General features: G+C 46.5%; 3 protein-coding genes across 10 annotated transcripts in view; all 3 read left to right on the top strand.

Moving 5' to 3' along the window:
- The window catches only part of RHOA (ras homolog family member A), a 64,742-nt gene extending 56,862 nt beyond the window's left edge, over positions 1-7,880 (top strand). For all 3 annotated transcript variants that reach the window (XM_045496841.1, XM_045496843.1, XM_045496842.1), the window contains 2 exons: positions 5,555-5,685; positions 6,624-7,880. In XM_045496841.1, the coding sequence (XP_045352797.1) occupies positions 5,555-5,685; positions 6,624-6,797 (305 nt within the window). In that variant the 3' untranslated portion in view covers positions 6,798-7,880. The remainder of the gene's footprint in view (positions 1-5,554; positions 5,686-6,623) is intronic.
- Positions 7,881-8,520: 640 nt separating this feature from the next.
- GPX1 (glutathione peroxidase 1) lies at positions 8,521-10,010 on the top strand. The gene is made up of 2 exons (XM_045496840.1): positions 8,521-9,216; positions 9,453-10,010. Exons 1-2 carry the CDS (start codon positions 8,956-8,958, stop codon positions 9,810-9,812), a joined length of 621 nt encoding a protein of 206 aa, XP_045352796.1. The 5' UTR covers positions 8,521-8,955; the 3' UTR covers positions 9,813-10,010.
- An 8,158-nt stretch (positions 10,011-18,168) lies between these two features.
- Positions 18,169-20,751, top strand: part of USP4 (ubiquitin specific peptidase 4) — a 49,080-nt gene continuing 46,497 nt past the window's right edge. For 5 of the 6 annotated variants that reach the window (XR_006716757.1, XR_006716758.1, XM_045496831.1 and 2 more), the window contains exon 1: positions 18,172-18,477. Coding sequence is in view for 4 of the 6 variants with exons in the window: in XM_045496831.1 (XP_045352787.1) it covers positions 18,377-18,477 (101 nt within the window). In the remaining 2 variants the exon portion in view is untranslated. Of the gene's footprint in view, positions 18,478-20,751 lie in introns of all 6 variants that reach the window. The other variant, XM_045496832.1, reaches the window with a different exon arrangement.

Here is a 20,751-nt window from a genome sequence, read left to right as displayed (position 1 = left end):
AGCTGGGTTCCAAATATAAACCCATCTTTTAGACTAAGATTTGGGGAACTTTTTGTGGGGGCCCACACCTTTTTTCAATACTTCATATTGAGCTTGTTGCCTTCTAATATCTTCTGATTTGCTCTTTCCTAGTAGTGTTTTCAAAGCTCCATTTTAGCTCTTTTCTAAAGTGTCTTAGCTGATAAAGAGAGACTTGAACTTCACTTTTCCACTAGCTCAGTTGGTGACTTGTCTCAGTAGCTACTTTCCTTCAGAAAAAGACTGAATAACACTGACCTCACACTCTGCTAAACAAGGCACCAAGGCCTGAAACAGAACTTACTTTCAGTTTGTACTTACTTGAAGATGACAAAATATCTCTCTTGATAATGCAGTGCTCTATATTGACAGAGTAGCATGTGGGCCAAGAATATTGTCATTAACAAACAACCTTGGAGAGCCTGTTGGTGGTGTGGGCTTGTGCTGGCCAGTTAGGGTTATGACTTTTTTTTTTTTTTTTTGTCATGGATGTACTCATTTTAATGACAATATACTGGGGCCCTCCAAGATTTTGAACCACTTGATCAAAGTTATGCATCCCAAGGAGTCAACCTGAGATTGAGCCTCTGGGCAGTATCTCCTAGGACTGAAACAGAGCAAGTACTCTCTGCCATTGGTTCACTTTGGTCATTTTCAATAGTTGTTTTAGTTTTGGTTTTTCAAACAAATCTGGCTTCCTTTGGGGGGCCGTTGGAAGGCCCTAGAGGGTGGGGCAGAGCTTTAGACCACAGAAAAATAGAGCCATGTGAAACCCTCCCCTCATATACACATCATGGACTTTGTCTAAGTCCTATAGGAATGAAGAGGAATGTGTGCCCTGTAGCTCATCATCCAAGGTATAGTCCTCTAGGGACAAAAACACCTTCAGAGCAGAAAGTTACTCTTCAGTCTCACTTTTTAAAGAACCTGTCTCCTGTCTCAAAGGTGGTTCTTCAGCTTTTGACCTCTGTCTGTTTACTGGCCATGACTTATTTCCTACTGGCCCCTCCCCCCAGAGGGTAGGCTCTGGGGAGGAGAGCAGAGGTAGAAAGTAAAGAGGCAGAGAGATGGATCTCTGAAGTACAGACACACCTGGGGAGAGGGTCTGATGTTGGAGGATAGATATTCTGCCTTCCCTGGAAGTCACTGCAGGAGTGTGGTAGGTAGGTGGAGCTCCTTTAAAAAAAAAACAAAAAATAAAGGGTGCCTGGGTGGCTCAGTCATTAAGCTTCTGACTTTGGCTCAGATGACTGAACTAGCTTCATTTTGCCAAAGCCCTTTATTTTATTTTATTTTTTTTAACGGTTTTTATTTATTTTTGAGACAGGGAGAGACAGAGCATGAACAGGGGAGGGTCAGAGAAAGGGAGACACAGAATCTGAAACAGGCTCCAGGCTCTGAGCTGTCAGCACAGAGCCCGACGCGGGGCTCAAACTCACGGACCGCGAGATCATGACCTGAGCCGAAGTCGGCCGCTTAACCGACTGAGCCACCCAGGCGCCCCTGCCAAAGCCCTTTAAAAATTTGTTTTGGCTTGGGTGTAGGGGAGAATCCCACCAGTAGTTTGCCTAAGTAAAATGTGTTAAGGGAACACAAAAGCCTGGATCAAGGGATGCCTGGCTGACTCAGTCTGTAGACCCTGTGACTCTTGATCTTGGGGTTGTGAGTTCGATCCCCACATTGGGCATAGAGATTACTTAATTAGAAAAAAAAAAAAAGTCTGGGGCATCTGAATGTCTCAGTCAGTTAAGCGTCCGACTTCGGTTCAGGTCATGATCTCACGGTTCATGAGTTCGAGCCCCGCATCGGGCTCTGGGCTGACAGCTTAGAGCCTGGAGCTTTGAATCTGTGTGTCTCCCTCTGTCTGCCCCTCCGCCGCTTGCACTCTGTTTCTCGCATTGTCTCAAAAATAAATACACATTTAAAAAAATGTTTTGTTTTGTTTTTTTAAGAAAAAAAAGTCTGGATCGAGAAAATGAAAAGCTAATGTCAACCTAATGCTGGACTTGATTTATTTGATTGGATGTTAGACCATGGCCCTGCATCTAGATGTAGGATGGCAAGTTTGATCAGGAATCAGAATTTCGGTGTGAGAGTTTCAGCCCTGCTGCCAGCCAGTCCTATGATAATTTACTTTTTAGAGCCTCTGCTGTCTATGACCATGCCAGACCATGACTGGCAATTGGTCTCTAGTCTGTATTCTAGTTGAGAGCTGGGGTAGCAAACTTGTAAAAGACCAAATAGTAAAAACTTAATCTTTGTTGGCCATATGTTTTCTGTTGCAACTATTCAACTCTGTTGTTGTATCACAAAAGCAGCCATAGAAAATATATAAATGAATGAACTTGGCTGTATTCCAGTAAAACTTTACTTATAAAAATAGACTCCAGGGGCACCTGGATGGTTTAGTTGGTTAAACATCTGACGTTGGCTCAGGTCATGATCTCACGGTTTATGGATTCAAGTCCCTCTTTCTCTGCCCCTCCCCTGCTCATGCGCTTTCTCTCAAAAATGAATAAAATTAAAAAATTAAAAAAGACTCCAGACAAGATTTTATTTGCCGATCTCTGTTGATGATAAGAATTCGTTCTCTTTATTTATGAAAAGCAGCAAAGGTAAGACAGAGGCAATTCATTTTAATTTTAATTTATGTTTCTTGAGTTCCAGGGGTAGGGAGACCATTGGAATAATAATTTCTCTTTTTGTTTTGTTTTAAGAGAGAGAGAGAGAAGGTGCAAGTGAGTGAGGGGCAGAGAGAAAAAGAGAGAATCCCATGAGGGGCAGAGAGAGAGAGAAGCGGGACTCACCCAGGGCTCCTGTTTTTACCTGAAGCAGGGCTCATGCTGACCTGATGTGGAACTCGAACTCACAAACTGTGAGATCATGACCTGAACCAAAGTCAGATACTTAATGACTGAGCCACCCAAGCACCCCCCTCTTTTTTATGTCTATTATTTATTTTGAGAGAGAGAGCATGAGCAGGAGAGGAGCAGAGAGAAGGAATCCCAAGCTGGATCTGCTGTGTCACACAGTCCAACGTGGGGCTCGAACCCACGAACCATGAGATCATGATCTAGGCTGAAATCAAGAGTCGACGCTCAACTAGCTGAGCCACCCTGGTGCCCCTGGAGTAATAATTTCATATATTCACCAAATATTATTGACCACCTATTTGTAGAAGAAACTTCTAGATTAAGGGAGACAAAAGCAAGAACAACTGTAAACCCAGAAAACTTAATGGTAAATCTGATAGCAAGAAATTTCACAAATAACTTTCGTGGAGGGGTGCCTGGGTGGCTCAGTTGGTTAGGCAGCTGACTTCAGCTCAGGTCATGATCTCATGGCTCGTGAGTTCAAGCCCTGCATCAGGCTCTGTGCTGACAGCTCAGAGCCTGGAGCCTGCTTCGGATTCTGTGTCCCCCTCTCTCTCTCTACCTCTCCCCTGCTCATGCTCTCTCTCTGTCTCAAAAATAAATAAACATTAAAAATTTGTTTTAATTTTTTTTTTTAATGTTTATTTATTTTTGAGACAGAGACAGAGCATGAACAGGGGAGGGTCAGAGAGAGAGGGAGACACAGAATCTGAAGCAGGCTCCAGGCTCTGATCTGTCAGCACAGAGCCCGACGCAGGGCTCAAACTCAACGGACCATGAGATCATGACCTGAGCTGAAGTTGGACATTTAACCGACTGAGACACCCAGGCGCCCCAAAAACATTTTTGAAAAAAAAAGGAAAAATAACATTCGTGGAGGTGGTATGGAGTGGTCCATGGTAATATTCTGTTTCAGAGGATGACCATGGGATGGATGGTCAGCAACCCAACTAAAAAGGTGACTTCTGAGAGACACCTAAATTAACTGAGGGAAGCCAATACAGATACCCAACAAAACAGCCTTCCAGGTAGAGAGAACAGCAGGTGCAAAGTCACTGAGGCAAGAAGAGGAGGGAAGGAATCCAGTGTAGCAGCAGGGGTGGCAGTGAGGGTTGTAGAGCAATGTGGTTAATGGTGTGGACCTTTCCTTTTTCCTCATGAGATTGGAGCTCTTGGAAGGTTTGAACAAGGGAGTGATGTCTCACTTACCTTTTAAAGTGATCACTGTTGGGGCACCTGGGTGGCTCACTTGGTTAAGCGTCCACCTTCAGCTCAGGTCATGATCTCATGGTTTGTGAGCCCAGGCCCTGCATCAGGCTCTGTGCTGACAGCTCAGAGTCTGGAGCCTGCTTCGGATTCTGTGTTCTCCCTCTCTCTCTGCCCCTCCCCCGCTCATGCTCTGTCTCTCTCTCTCTCTCTCTCTCTCTCTCAAAACTGAATAAACGGCAAACAAATTTTTTTAAAAAGTGATCACTGTTGTAGCTGAACTGAAAACTGACCACAGGTGCACAGGTGAGAGCAGAGTTTGCGGCTGAGGCTGTTTGGCTTTGTTGTTAGATGTGCTGGCCCTTTACTCTTTATTGTTCTGAGGACTGAAACACTGCATTTCTTTGAGAAACTCTTTGTTTCAGAATAAAGCTTTGAGTATCAAGTTATGACATTAGTGATACAGTCAACTCTGTGGCTGCTATAACAAAGGAAGATGGAAGCATTCAAGTGTCAATCTTGTGTGCTGAAGAGTGGAGCATTGAATTACAGGAGTTTCCTGACCTCCCTCATGTAGTTTCTTTACCTGATTTGGTCTTTCAGCCAGAAGACAGAGCATCTTTCTGTATTCTAAGTAACTCTTGTCTTTTTGGTAATTTGTCTTGAAGTCATGGAGCAAACAGTTTACTTCTAAAATATAGACTCAAATTACAAGCAGACCATTTAAATGATTGTCATACTAAGTACTTTGTATGTATGGACTCAGAATAATCCTATGTAAGGTAGGTATTACTGTTATCCCCCTTTTATAAAATCATGCCTGACACTGAGATGCCCAAGGCAGTGGTTATGGGAGGTTGAACCCAGGCCACTCACACTCCATGATGTATGTCCAACCTTTCTAAATTAGTAGAGTATTGGCAAGAAGCTACAGCTGGTTATCACTCATTTTCAGAAGTCATTCTTGAGCCATTTGAAATACCAATAACCTACACGATGGGGGTCATACTAAAGGTCCATAAGCTAGGTGTAGAGAGAACATGTAGACCCTGGCTGGGCCAGCTGCAACCGTAGAATGGAGCCCTTTTCTGTAAGATGTGGTCAGAGTTACTAGCCATCAGTGACAGAGATGGTCCATGGATAGCTTCCCTCCTTCAGTCAGGTTGTATCATTGTGGAGCCACCCTGTGTTCTGGAACCTTTCCTCCTCCAGAGACTTTAACTGGGTCCCACTTCCACAGGAGGTGAGCTCTTCAGTGGGAACTGAGAAAAAGCTGATGATTCTGTGCCTAAGGGAAGGGGGTTGGATTTTGCCTTTTACTGTGGTTTTGAAGCTAGTGAGATTCCATTAAATATCCAGCATGCTTTTTAAATAGTTTCTTTGCAGTTTAGCTAGGGCTCTTGGAGATTCTTCAAGATAGAATTACTTGTATCTTGTATGTATTTTGCTTCTTTCAGAAAACATCCCAGAAAAATGGACTCCGGAAGTCAAGCACTTCTGTCCCAATGTGCCCATCATTCTGGTTGGAAACAAGAAGGATCTTCGGAATGATGAGCACACAAGGCGGGAGCTGGCCAAGATGAAGCAGGCATGATCTGGGGCAGGGCTGTTTTCCTATAGCATTCTTGAACCCAAGGTTGGATGTTCAGGAGGCCCAGTAGAAATAGCCAGGCTGTTTCAAAGAGGGTCCCAGAAGTCTATCTTTCTCCATCTGTCCCTCATTCACTGGGGCCCGCACAGAGGGTCCCTAAGACTCCCTACTCATATGAGATGGGAACCTCTCCTGTGGGATAGCGCTGTGCCTCCAAGGATTGCCTGCCTGAGAAGGGACCATCAGCAGTAGTCAATGCTCCAAATGCAGGAACTCTATCAAACTCTTGATTTCCCTCTCCAGTTATTACCTTGGTATATGTGAGGCCAAAGATTAAATTGGTGGCAACCAAAGGGTTCGGAAATCCTGAGGACAGGGAGTCCAGACAGAGCCCTGATGCCTTTATAAAATTGATGATGGAGTTGACATCTTGGCTTCTGAGAAGCCAGGTGGCCCAGTGGCAGGGCTTCCACCATGCAGGACAAGAGCCTTGAGATCTTTAGTCTAAGTTTTCCCACTGAGGTTTCTCTGTCTGAATGTCAAGGTCAGGATCTGTTTACTTCCTTGGGCATTCAGTCCTCTGTGAAGCTAACTACAGGAACTCCAGTGCTTACCCTGGATCAATAGCTTGAATAATTTTTCCCTTGATTCCCTGCTTAACCCTGCAGGGCTTCTCAGGCCTCTCCCTCCTTTCTCTCAACTTCTCAGAGAAGAGCTTGTTTAATAGGGATTTTATATTAGAGCTGGGGAGGGTCACTGCATATGAGTTTCATAAGACAGAATTCAAATCTGGGTTTGGCAGCACTTATTTTTTATTTTTTTATTATCATAATTATTACTGGCAGCTTTTAAAAGAAGCCTTTAAAGCTGAATTTGAGTACTCTACGCTTCATATATGTGACGCTTAACTGAAACTGCTCTTTTCTCTTTGCTAGGAGCCGGTGAAACCAGAAGAAGGCAGAGATATGGCAAACAGGATTGGTGCTTTTGGGTACATGGAGTGTTCAGCAAAGACCAAAGATGGAGTGAGGGAGGTTTTTGAAATGGCCACGAGAGCTGCTCTGCAAGCCAGACGTGGGAAGAAAAAATCTGGGTGCCTTGTCTTGTGAAACCCTGCTGCAAGCACAGCCCTCATGCGGTTAATTTTGAAGTGCTGTTTATTAATCTTAGTGTATGATTACTGGCCTTTTTCATTTATCTATAATTTACCTAAGATTACAAATCAGAAGTCATCTTGCTACCAGTATTTAGAAGCCAACCATGATTATTAATGATGTCCAACCCACCTGACCACCGGGGTCCTTCTGACACCGCTCTTTAACAGCCCTCCTCTGCACTCCCACCTGACACACCAGGCGCTAATTCAAGGAATTTCTTAACTTCTTGCTTCTTTCTAGAAAGAGAAACAGTTGGTAACTTTTGTGAATTAGGCTGTAACTACTTTATAACTAACATGTCCTGCCTGTCATCTGTCAGCTGCAAGGTACTCTGGTGAGTCACTACTTCAGAGCTTTACTCCTTAACAGATTATATTGGCATAACTCTGTGATGGGCATCCAATTTTTTTGAAAATGTGCTCATCCAGAAAGGTCCAAGTCCATGCAGCTGTGGCAGAGTTACAGTTCCATGGTTTCATGTTAGTTACCTTATAGTTACTGTGTAATTAGTGCCACTTAATGTATGTTACCAAAAAATAAATATATCTACCCCAGACTAGATGTAGTATTTTTTGTATAATTGGATTTCCTAATACTGATATTTGTCATCCCTGCAGAAAGTGTATTGGTTTTTTAAAAAAGAAAGTGTATTTGAAAATAAAGTCAGATGGAAAATTCATTTTTAAAATTCCCGTTTTGTCAGTTTCTCTGATAAAAGATGGCCATATCACCTGTTTTCGGCCCCACATATCCTAGTACCCCCTCCCAAGAGCTGGGCTAAAGAAATAGGAATTTGGTTTCATGCCTGAGGCATTTAGACACTTCAGAAGGTGGCATAGCCTGTCTCACCTGGACTGCAGGCTCTGGCTCTAGTTCACAGGCTCCCTTTCCTCACTGTATCCAGGTTCCCTCCCAGAGGAGCCGCCAGTTCTCTTAGGCGGCACTCGGTTTCTCACTTCTCTCCAGCTGACTAAACTTTTTTTCTGTACCAGTTAATTTTTCCAACTACTAATAGAATAAAGGCAGTTTTCTAAACTTCCTGTATCCTCATGTTTGTGTTGCTCTCTCCAGGGCTGGGAGTGGGAGGATATACCCAGCCTAGCTGTCCTTGGAAGGTTCCTTCAGACTGTGAAATATCCTACGTTTGCCCCCCCCCCCCACCCTACCCCCTAATCTGGCACTAACCTGGCTCCTCCTAAGAAGGTGGAAACAATTATTTTGTGTCATATTCAAGTTCGTAAGTGGCTTAGTGTGGGGAATGCAGTGTATTGAGGAGAGTGAGGGGCACTCCAAGCAGTCACTCCTTTGGACAAATCTTAGGAGTGTGACATTTTTCACTTCCTGCCCATTTTCAGTGTCTAATACTTACAGGCCTGAGTCTGGGGTTAAGGTGATTAGGTATGGAGGATGGCCTGAAGTCGATTGGGTCCACTCCAGAAGGCTGGTGCTGGGCCTAAGTGACTCCTTGGGAAAACCAGTGTTAAGGGCAGTGTCACACTGGAGGTGTGGACAAGAATATGCTCCAGGCAGCCCCAGAAAGCAGGGAAATGAGTTACAGCTGGAATTTGGAGCCGGAGCCTGAGCGAGTCCCGGGCGTTGACCACTTTCCTCCAACTTGACCTTATTAGAGCCACAGCGCCTCACTGCAGAGAGAACTTACCTTGGCAGCCACTGCCAGCTGCACCAACACCGCAAGTTACAACTTGCTCTGTGCGCCTGGAGACAATAGGGCACAGACTGCAAGACGCGGCACTCACTGCTGTTGCTGGCCAGTCCCCTTGGGCTCTGCCCTAACCCTTTACTAAAAGCCTTTGAGAAATAATCGGAGCTCTCTTGGACGCGAGCCCTGGGCGGGGTAACTCGCGCGAATGCCGCAGCGTCGCTTAGACTTGACCTAGCCTGCCTGCGGCTCCGCACTGCCTGGGCGGTGCCCGCATCCGGCCTGGCCGCACCCTCCCGCCCGGCTGGAGAGGGAGGAGGCCGGATGAGGCGGGGCCGAGGGTGGAGGAGCTGCCGGAGAAGTGCCTTCGCCACGTGACCCCACAGTCAGCACTGTCCCAAGCCGAAGCTCGGCACTATTGTGCACTGCACTCTTGTCCGACAGTCCGCCATGTGCGCTGCTCCGCTCGCGGCCGCCGCCCTCGCCGCAGCGGCCCCGCGCTCCGTGTATTCCTTCTCTGCACGCCCGTTGGCCGGCGGGGAGCCCATGAGCCTGGGTTCCCTGCGGGGCAAGGTGCTGCTCATCGAGAATGTGGCGTCGCTCTGAGGCACAACGGTCCGGGACTACACCCAGATGAACGAGCTGCAGCGGCGCCTCGGGCCCCGGGGCCTGGTCGTGCTCGGCTTCCCATGCAACCAGTTCGGGCATCAGGTGCGCCGCGCGGGGCAGAGCGGGGTGGGCGTGCAACCCGGGCTGGGAGCACCAGCGGGCGCGCGGGCCGCACAGCCGCAGGCCCTGGCAGCAGAGAGGCGGGCCACTTGCTTTTGTCCCGTCTGGGTTTCAGGTCCGCCTAGGGATTGTAACTCACCGAGGAACTTCTGGTTTGTGGTCCGAACGTTTCCCCTCCCCTCGCGGCCCCGGGTTCTAGCTGCTCTTCCCTCACGCAGGAGAACGCTAAAAACGAAGAGATCCTGAATTCCCTTAAGTACGTCCGACCTGGCGGCGGGTTCGAGCCCAACTTCACGCTTTTTGAGAAGTGCGAGGTAAATGGCGCGCAGGCGCACCCCCTCTTCGCCTTCCTGCGCCAGGCTCTGCCTGCCCCCAGTGACGACGCCACTGCGCTCATGACTGACCCGAAGTTCATCACCTGGTCTCCAGTGTGTCGCAACGACGTCGCCTGGAACTTTGAGAAGTTCCTGGTGGGCCCAGATGGTGTGCCTGTGCGCAGGTACAGCCGCCGCTTTCCAACCATCGACATTGAGCCTGACATCGAAGCCCTGCTGTCCCAGGGGCCCAGCTGTGCCTAGGGCAACCTTCCTATCCCTGCTGCTTGGCAGCCACAGCACTGCCCTCTGGGGATTTCATCCATGACGGCGTTTCCTCGAAATTTGCATAGAGGAACGCCTGATTTCCAGAAGAATCCCCTGAGTTGGGCGCTTATCCATCCCAGCACTCCCTCCCCAAACCAAGGCTTTTCGCTAATAAAGTGTTAGATATGAGCAGAACTGAGTGTATGTCCTTTGTTAGTTGGGGACACCTTCCCTAGTAATCTCATTGTCATAGGGCTGTGAGCTTAAGCCTTCACTCCTTTGGCCTTTGTTTTAGCCAAGCCTGAATTTCCTATGCTTTTATTTGCAGTGTGTGGAATCCACTCTTTCCTGTGTAGGAAGCCTGACTCCTGTCCCAGAGTTTTTCCCTCTGCCAGGATATCCAGTAGGGCCTCTCCTTGTAAGTGTTTGCTAGGCATGAAATGACATTTGCAAAAAAATAACACTGGATTCACACTCACATTCAGAATTTGTGGCCTCTCTCAAGTGTCAGGCCCACCCATTTTACACAGTTGTAAGCCCGTGCACTTTTACAACGTTCTTTTCCATTACTTTGTCAGATCTTTGCATATTGCAACCCAGGCTTATTTATGTCTGCTTTGATGCTGCCTTTACTGGTTGTTACCTCTCCTGTATTCAGAGTGAGAAAAGAGTGTACAACTGGCCCTTCTGACCATGTGCTGCATGGTACTTAACAGTTGGAATTGTGTCCTTGGTCAGGCTCAGGGTAGGGGCTTATCTCACAGGCCAGCTGCTGCTTCTCAGGTGTGGTTTGGGTCTAATCTCTCCCATCTGTTGGCTCTGCTTGTCAATCTTTTGAGACTGATCTGGAGCACATCCTATCACCAGTACAGGGGATTCTGTAGGGCTTGGATGCAGGTTCTCCTTGGATAGACAAAGATGCAGAAACATGTTAGCAGGGTCACCCAGTCCAGAATGTGGGCTCATCATTCAGTCCTAGGCCATGTGTTCTGTTAGCTTTCAGGAATGCAGTCCTCAGGAAGTCAGAAAGAGACAGTATAGAATTACTAAAAGCTCTGAGGTAGTATAGGGTACTTTGAGAACAGGAGAGCCAGGCCCATTAGGGGGGATCATGCTTCCCTCCTGGAGGAAATGAGTGTGAAGCTGAAAAGGTCAAGAAGCAGTCAGCTGAGGAATGAGCTGATGGAGGGTGGACAGGCAGGGAGGACGGTGTGCAAGAGTCTGAGGTGGAAAGGTGGCATCACTGACTAAGTTGGACAACACAAGGGCAAGGAAGTTTGGGGAGGAGAGTGTTCATATTCAGACATCTTGCATGAGACATGCAGATGGAGTATCTGGAGCAGGTGGTTACAAGAGGCTTAGAAAAGGAGTATGGCTTGGAAACAAAGGTCTAGCCAAGGGGACAGTAAATAGCCATCAGAGAATATGAGATCACCTGGGGACAGTAGCAAGAAAAAAGTCAGGCAGTGGGGGCTAGGCCTGAGGTCTGGATTCAAAACCCTGGGTCAGGTAACAGGCAAGCTGGGAGAACAAGGATGGAGTCAAGGAGCCATGAGAAGGGATATTTCATGAAGAATGGTTACTGGGGCAAGTGATTATGGATTGACTATTCCACATCAAGTACAGTTTCAAGGGGAGAGCAGGAGCTGAAGCCAGATAACCAAGTGCCCAAGATAGGCCAGGTCCTGTTCTAGGAGCTAAACATAGAGCCCCCTCCCCCAAGAATCACCATGTTCCATGGCCCACATCCAGAGATAACTGCTTTGGAAAGCCTGGGGACTTAGGACCTATAAGTCCTACTCAGCTACCTGTAAGTTGGATCTGAGCACAGACTTTCTGCTCCAACTCTCCCCTTTCCTGTAAAGGGTCGGTCAGTGTGGCCCAGGCCACGTTCTCTGGTTGGCTCCTAGATGAGAACCCAGGGCTTTCTGCACTGACTTCAACCTCTTCCCCCCAAGCTGCCTGGTGACTCACTCCTACTTGCCCACTTTTTTTTCCCTCTCAGTTTATGCCTAGGGCTGCCAAGGATGGGAATTTATGAGCTCTCAGTGTGGCTGACCCTGGCTGGCATATCCTCCTAGGACTTCAAGCTGCCTGCCTCCCATAATTGAAAATCCTTTCCAACTCTCTCCTTCAGGAAGAATCAGAATAAAGCCAGTTACCACCACCTCTTCCTCCCCAAGAAACCAGACATCTTCCCCCCAACACACAGAAACACACACTCCTACACATACACATTCCTTATCATTCGACCATGAAACCGCTACTGGCTCTGACCTACACCCACCCCACCCTGTCATGAATCAGCAGCTTAAAAGAACAAGTAAAAGTAAGCGAAGGAATCCCAGTGAGCCTTCCTGAGGTCCTAGCCTTTAGTTAAAATGGCTGCAGAACATTGATCTGGGAGCAGGCAATAGCATTTAGGCCACAGACCTTTTGAGAAGGGAATGGACCCTGCTGTTACTCAAATTCAGAAGCTTCCATTTTAGCAGTTTTTCCAGAAATATTGGTTTTGTTTTGTTTTGTTTTTAAAGCTGTAATCTGATTAGCTTATGTAGATGTACATCAAGCCACCATGATGTACACCTAAAATATTTTACAATTTTATTGGTCAATTAAACCTCAATAAAACTGAGGGGTGGGGCACGTGGGTGGCTCAGTCTTTTAAGTGTTTGACTTCGGCTCAGGTCATGAGCTCACAGTTCCTGGGTTCAAGCCCCATGCTGGGCTCTGTGCTGACAATTCAGAGCCTGGAGCCTGCTTCAGATTCTATGAGTCCCTCTCTCTTTCTGCCCCTCCCCTGTTTGTGCACACCCTCTCTCTCTAAATAAACATTAAAAAAAAACAACAATAAAATTGAAAAAAAAAATCTGATAAAATTCAGTTAGACACTTCTTGCAGTTAGCCCTTTATGAGATGACTTCCTCATTCTGTCTCAATGTAGTTCCACAAACAACATTTAATACTAGCTTAATTTATTTTTAAGGCATTTTTTAAAAATTTATTTCTTGGAGGGGGGGACAGGGGCAGAGAGAGAGGGAAGAAAGAGAATTCCAAGCAAGCTCTGCACTATCAGTGCATGCAAGATCATGACCTGAGCTGAAGTCACTTAGCCGACTGAGCCACCCAGGCACCCAAAAACTAGCTTCTTTTTAAAAATTTAAAATATTGGGGCGCCTGGGTGGCTCAGTCGGTTAAGCGGCCGACTTCGGCTCAGGTCATGATCTCGCGGTCCGTGAGTTCGAGCCCCGCGTCGGGCTCTGTGCTGACAGCTCAGAGCCTGGAGCCTACTTCAGATTCTGTGTCTCCCTCTCTCTGACCCTCCCCCGTTCATGCTCTGTCTCTCTCTGTCTCAAAAATAAATGTTAAAAAAATTAAAAAAAAAAATTTTAAATATGGGCACCTGGGTGGCTCAGTTAAGCGTCTGACTCTGGCTCAGGTCATGATCTCATGGCTCGTGAGTTCAAGCCCTGCATCGGGCTCTGTGCTGACAGCTCAGAGCCTGGAGCCTGCTTCAGATTCTGAGTCTCCCTCTCTCTCTGCCCCTCCCCCACTTGCACTCTGTCTCTCTCTGTCTCAAAAATAAATATTAAAGAAAAATTTTTATTAAAAATAAAAAAATGAGTAAGTAAAACAAGTTTATTTTCAGAGAAACATTCCTGTCCCTATCAGTTCAATACATCTCTTAAGCTTAAACTTTTGGATAATACTAAGTAAAAACACTGCCTAAAGATTTCCCTAAGAGAACCCAGCATGGACCTATAAGGAATGGACAGTGATCCCTGCCAAAGAACCCTGAACTTGGCAAATTTTTATTATATTACAATCACCAAATAGGCTAGAAGAGCAAATAGACTAGCTCCAGCTAGTCACACAAGTTACCAGATACATGCTTTGCATCAGTAACTACTGAATTGGGAGCTGGGAGCACAAATAGGAGTTCTAGCCTAAGGAGTAAGGGCTCACAGGCCCAGCCCCTACCCCTGGGAGTAACAGAGAAGCAAACTCTGAGCCCCGAGATCCTTCAGCTTTGACCTCCCCAAGAACTGAACTCCAGATTTGTCATGTGAGAAAGCAAAACTAAGATCATCAACTAGGTAGGCAGCTTGCTGATGGGTATTCTAGCTGCATTCAGAGCTAAGACTGACATAACAGTGATGTGCTAAGCAGAAGCCCAGCAGCCTTTCCATTATTCATCTCACAGACAGACACCCCATCTCCAGTGCCCCTGCTCCCAGTCCTAGTATTAGTTGCAGCCAGATAGGCCAGAGTATGAGACCACAAAACACCCCCACTTCATCCAAATGCCTAAAGTCCAAGCAGTAGCCAGGAGAACGTGTAGCCCACCTTGGGTGGTGCTGAAGAGTCCTACAGGCCACCTAGCTCCACAGGGAGGCAAATGGAAGCAATCCAAGTCTCCCTGCAGAGGAAGCACCTGTTACCCCAGCCTCCTCTGTCCCCAGAATGTAACTATGCCTGTGTATATATGTGGGTGAATCTAAAGGAACCCTGGTCCCCTGAGCATCCCTTGCAGACTCATCATACGTGCCCATAGGCCAAGGGAAATGTCAGCATGACTTGGTTCCCTATCTATACTAGTTGTTTAGTTTTCCTTCCCAGCAATGTGCCTGTACCATCACCCTCCATGTTCCTGGAGCACTTTGTCACACAACACACAAAGTGTAATTACATGTGAAAACATCTTCCCCAACCATGCTGGCTGTGAACCCCTGGAGGATAGGGGCTGTGAGTACTTGTATGTAATAGATTATTAGCGAAATGAAAAAAATGGCTGTATCTGATATTCTTCCATTCATTTCATCCAAGAAATGCCTATTGAGAATTTGCTCTGTATAAAGGGCAAACAACACAATTAACAGCTAAATACTTGTGTATGGCTAAGACATCAATGGTAATACAGGAGGAAGAGGCGGGCCTGGCTGGCTCAGTTGGTAGGGCATCTGACTCTTGATCTCAGGGTCCTCAATTCAAGCCCCACGTTGAGTGTGGAACCTACTTTAAAAAAAAAAAAAAAGAATTAGAGGAGGAAGAGAGGACACTGGCCACACCTGGGCTCAGGGTGCCATACCCTCCATGCCCAATCAGGGCTGGTCACCAATAGTGGCACAACCAGAATGGAATCCATCCAATAGCATGAGTCTTCAATGTAGGAAAGGTGATTTCTAGTTCCTCTCTGAGATTCCTTCAGATCTTTGCCTCTGACACCTTCCCCAGTAATATAATCCTTCTATAACAGAGGTTATAATGTCACTGATAAGGTATTTAATTCTTCTAAAATGTATTTGTAGAATCTTTTATTGTTTCACAGTCCTCCGGGCAGGTTAAATAAACACAGACAAGAAGGAAACAAAAATATTTCTCCCAGGGCACGTGGGTGGCTCAGTGGGTTAAGTGTCCGACTTTGGCTCAGGTCATGATCTCACAGTTTGTTAGTTGGAGCCCCACATCGGGCTCTGTGCTGACAGCTCAGCCTGGAGCCTGCTTCAGATTCTGTCTCCCTCTCTCTCTCTCTGCCCCTCTCCTGCTTGTGCTCTGTCTCTCAAAAATAAGTAAATGGTAAATATCTACATATACTAAGTTAGACAACACACACACACACATATATGTGTGTGTGTGTGTGTGTATACATATACTAAGTTGAACAACACACATATATATATGTATCTATTTCTCCCCGAAGAGACCTGTAACCAAAAGCTGCCCAATATATTTGTGAATACTGCCACACGTCTCTGTCATTGCTGGCCAAGTGTGGACCAAGTCTAAGCTGGGAGGGCCAACTGCAGTTAGGTGTAGAGCAAGCCATACTGCCAGCCAAGGCAAGAACTTTTTGATTTGGAATCAGATAAAGCTTGAAGTTCACACACTCAGACATTACAAACTCTCAGTTGGATCATCACAGTCCAATATAAGCCTGTTTGTTCCCTCTAGCTGACTTCCTGCTTGCCTTCCTATTCTTGTAGTCCAAGCTTCCATGGCAATGGGTGGGTTCTTCAGTTCTGGGATTTGGTTATGAGGCCAAGTGAGTGCCCTACTAGGCCTAAACCTCTCCCTAGGGTAAGAGACCCAACAGAGAACACGGCCCTGGTGCCTGAGTGTCTCCTGAGCTGAATCATGCACTTCCTACCAAATCCACAGGTCACCCACAACAGCAGGAGCACATGGACAGATGTTGATAGTTTCCAGTTCACAATTTTTAACATTTTAATTAAAGAAAAAAATGTTTTAATTTTTTAAATGTTTATTTATTTTTGAGAGAGAGGCAGAAAGAGAGGGAGACACAGAATCCAAAGCAGGCTCCAGGCTCCAAGCTGTCAGAGCACGGAGCCCGATGTAGGGCTTGAACCCACCAACCATGAGATCATGACCTGAGCTGAAGTTGGATGCTTAACCGACTGAACCACCCAGGTGCCCCTTCAATCTTTAACATTTTAATCAAACTCACTAAAAACATTTAATAACTTTGGAGATAATGATTTTCTGACTGTGAAGTTTCACTTTATTCCTTGCATTTTAACTATTAGCATTTTATAATCTTAGTATAAGGAACCATCCATAATTAGTGTGTGGTTTTTTACAGCCATTTAATAGCACTGAAGAGATCCTGCCTTAAAAAGGTTTTCCAAAGTTTTCATATTTATAATTAGGTTTTGTCCCCTTTTCTAGTGGTGCTGAGGACTTATCCTACTTCCTTAAGACTCTGACCCAGACCATAAATGGTACAGGAGAAACTGCTAAAAAAAGAAGAGAGAAGCAGACACCCTCTAGTGTAGGTTCTGATAACCCAACTTTCTTTTTCCATAAATAACAGTTGTTCCAAAAACAACATTTTTAACAATTTCAAAGAACTTTCACAGGAGGGCACTCAAGGTTGTCAGGGTTGACTCCCAGATGTAGAATTATCATGTCGTGGTAACTCTTATCTGCAAGGGATTAACTGCTATGTGGTTATTCAAGGCTGTTTTAATTCCAAATTTACTTTCCCCTCCTATCTACCCAACTGCCAAGAGGCCTGTGTTACCAGATGATACGTGAAAGCTGTCCCAGCTAGTACAAATTGAATTCATGCTAATTTCAATTAGCCAAAACCCAACATAAAAATACTATATCTGTTCAAATGACTTACCACAACTTCACCAAGCCTGTGCTCCCTCCTCCATCCCCAACACTAAACATGGCTCATCTGTTTCTCCTCTCCTCCCTCATTGCCATCTCTACAGCGAAAGGTTCTTAACAGTTCTCTGGGCTGCTATTTCGTCTCTGCTCTGAAACCTTTTATAATATCTGTGGGCCATTTAAGGCAGAGCATGTGGCCCTTCTGGCCTCTGTTTTAGGTTGAAGGTTCTTTCCAGCTTAATTGGTCTAATCCTCACTCTTTGATACTGCCCTGCGTGTTCCAGAAATTGACTCCTGTAGTTTCACTTCCTGTAACATGCACCATCATTTCTATGCTTAAGACCACACTCAAATGTTACACAAGCCAAAGGCTGCCTTTCACAGCTCAGGGTTCTACAGTCTTTGGTTCATATCCCCCCCCCCCCCTTTTTTTTATTCATACTCCTTAATGGCACTTACCACACACAGTGTGACGCTGGGTCTGTGTAAGATCTGTTCTCCAGTAGATTGTATGAAGTCAGGCACTGTGTCTTATTTTGGAGGACAGAACTGCTCGACACCAGCTGCCTGGCTTCCTCGCGGGCTTACTTCCCACTCTATGAGGAGGGCTGTACTTTTTGTATGCAGGGTCGAGTGGAAAACATAGTGTTCAGGACAATGCTTCTTGTTGCAGCAAAAAACTAAGAAACAGCTTGGGCACCTAATGTGGAGAACACATCTGGACCTCTGCTTCCCCCAGTTGCTATCGCCCCTCAGCGGCTGCTTGTCTCCCTGACTAGCTCAGTGAGGAGGGCTTGGGGAATTCTGTTGTGGGCCATGATTCTGGCATCTAGATTGTTTGAGACGAGTGTTCATGACTACACCACACCTTTGAGTCCTGGTCCCAAGGCGCTGGTGCACCCGGCACTCCCCAAATCCCTTTTGGGTCTCCAGGACAGGGACCCCGATCCCAAGTCTGGGCGGCTAAGGACTGGCCTAAGGTCTCCAGCGGAAAGCAAGAAAAGCTAGGAGCAGGCTAACAGCGCAGGCCCTGGTGGTGTGCCCGGGGTGGGGGAGGGAGTGTCTTCCGTCAGTCAGCTAGAGATGGCGGGGCAAGACAGAGAAAGGGGTGCGGAACAGGCATCCCGCGGAGCTGCCCGCAGGGCGGGAGAAAAGCGCAGCTAGCTTTCCTCCGCCCACCTCCTCTTCCGGCCTCCTCCCGGCTCCGCCGCGCTTCAGTGGGAGTGGAGCTGCGCGTGAGAGGCGGGCCGGAGAGGCGGGCCGAAGAGGCAAAGGCCAGCGGGTAGTCGAGGCCGCGGCCCGAGGTGGGATTAGGCCGCGCGCGCGCGTGTGCGTGCGTGCGTGCATGCGTGCGTGGGCGCGGTCCACAGCACGCCGTGCGCGAGGCGGATGTCCGGGCCGGCTGGGCCGGGGCCGCGGACGAGATGGCGGAAGGTGGAGGCTGCCATGAGCGACCGGATGCGGAGACCCAGAAATCGGAGCTCGGGGCCTTGATGAGGACCACGCTCCAACGAGGAGCGCAGTGGTGAGCGCCAGGCCCGCCGTGCCGCCCTCAAGGCCAGGGGCAGGGGCTCTGGCCCTAAGGCCGGACCCCTCTTTCCCGGCTTGGGTAGGGGCCGGGCGGGGGCGATGTTAGTGACCCTTGCAGGGTGTCCTGAGCCCTGTCCCTCAGGAGAGGAAAGTAGGATCACCTCTGGGAAAGAGTGAAGGTCGTCCCGGCCCATTCAGAGCCCCAGAGAGTGGACCCGGTGGGGGCGAGGGCTGCAGGATGCGGGGAAGGGGGGGTGCTCACGGGGACCTTCAGGATGTGAAGAGCCCTTTACCTTCGAGGAATTGCAGTGTGACCTTGAGCGAAGGCGACCACACCTCCCAGACCCTGGTTCCTTACTGTTAAAGCCAGGGTAACGAGTATTTGGCACCCCCGCCTTTTGGGTTGAGAAGAAGATCAGAAGTAGATACTTTTGTAACTTGTAAACTGCCGTGCGGGTGCCAAGGTTAGAAGCTGAACAAATGTTTGAGAGCTCCAGGTTACTTTGGTAGTAAATGTCAAAAATAATTGGGGCGGCAGCATTTCGGAGTGGGAGAGGAGGATAGATTAGAGCCTAGATAAAAAGATTAAAAGTTCAGGGTTTAGAAGAGCAAGTCTGAGACCAGAGGTTTCTTAAATTGTTTAGTAGAAGAGAAGATACTTCGACTAGTTAGATTTCTTGGTAGTCTTATCGTGTGAGAGTAGAAAGCTAGGGCTTGGCTTTGCATTGAACTTGATTGAACGAACATCCGTCTTTAAGAAACTGTGGCTGTGTTGATAATGCCGTTTACAGTAACAGAGGAATTGAGCAGGGAAGGGAAACCTTGGGATTAGGAGGAGTTCAGATAGGGCTTTACAGTGTTCTTCAGCTGGCCAAGCTGTGAAATGCAGGGCAAGCAGAGGAAATTATCCTGCATAGGGGTGATATATGAAGGACACTCAGCAGAACCAGAGGAAATTTGAGATAGACTAAGAACACGCACTAAAAGTGTTTGGAGGGTGCTGTTCAAGGGGTTTGGAGGGAAAAGAGCATTGTAGAGATTTGGATATATTTATGGATCTTTGTGGCCTCTGGGAAGCTGCCTGATCTCTGAGGTTTGTTGGCTATAAAACTTAAAGGACTCACCAATATAATTGTGCTCCCCTCCCCCCCCCCGAGATTTCCCCCTCCTTCTTAGTTGTAAAACAGCATAGTGATACTTTTTTTTTTTTTTTTAAGCTTATTTATTTTGAGAGAGAGGGAAAGAGAATATGAGCAGGGGAGAGGCAGAGAGAGAGGAGAAAGAGGATCGATCCCAAGCAGGCTCCACAGTGTCAACACATAGCTGGACTTGGGGCTTGAACTCATGAACCGTGAGATCATGATAGCCTAAACCAAGAGTCAGATGCTTAACTGACAGCCACCCGCACACCCCAACAGCATAGTGATACTTTTTAAATATAACCAGAGCAACTTAATAACTAGAGACTAGAAACTATTATATGTCACACCTAGACACTGTTGTATATGCATGTATATGTATACACACACGCTTGTTTTAAACACATAACTTTTATAAAAAAGTTATGAATTGATTTTTTTTATTACAAAGTGCCATATTTACAGTTTTAAAATAAAGCCTTTTTCTTAGAAATGTTACAAACATTAATATGGTTTTACAAACTACAACAGTGTGGGGGAATGAATTAGCCTGGTTGCTTGACTTCAAATGAAGTTTTTTTGAATCTTAAAAAGGCCTGAGTCTGGGAAAAAATGTATATGCCTATATTTGATAAGAGATTAGAAACCCCTTGTCAGATTACAAAACAGAAGACAGATTTTTACTGATTGGGATATTTTTCTTTTTATGTTTTAATCTTAATCAAATATTTATCAAGTGCCTTCTATATGCAGGGAGCTAACTCTCTGTGCCTAGATGTCTATAGATACGAAACACATGATTTTTTAAATATTTTCTTTGGTACTCACAGGAAATCTGAAGTGTGTGGTGTTATCACATTTTCAGAAAGAAAATTAACTTAATGCTGTACATGTCAAACAGTGTAACCAAACTGTCTTGGACAAGGACCTCTATAAAGATCATTATGAAATTAATGACTTGCTTATTAGCAAACAAGATTTTACTCATAGGAGGACATCATTTATTTATTTATTTATTAAATGAGTAGTAGATATTTTTCTTTTTAATGTTTATTTATTTTTGAGACTTTGCAAGCAGGGGAGGGGCAGAGAGAGAGGGAGATACAGAATCTGAAGCAAGCTCCAGGCTC

Source organism: Leopardus geoffroyi, chromosome A2 (genome assembly GCF_018350155.1).
Source record: "Leopardus geoffroyi isolate Oge1 chromosome A2, O.geoffroyi_Oge1_pat1.0, whole genome shotgun sequence".
Taxonomy (NCBI): domain Eukaryota; kingdom Metazoa; phylum Chordata; class Mammalia; order Carnivora; family Felidae; genus Leopardus; species Leopardus geoffroyi.
Note: the sequence above shows the minus strand (reverse complement) of the source record. Positions and strands in the feature narration are given on the sequence as shown.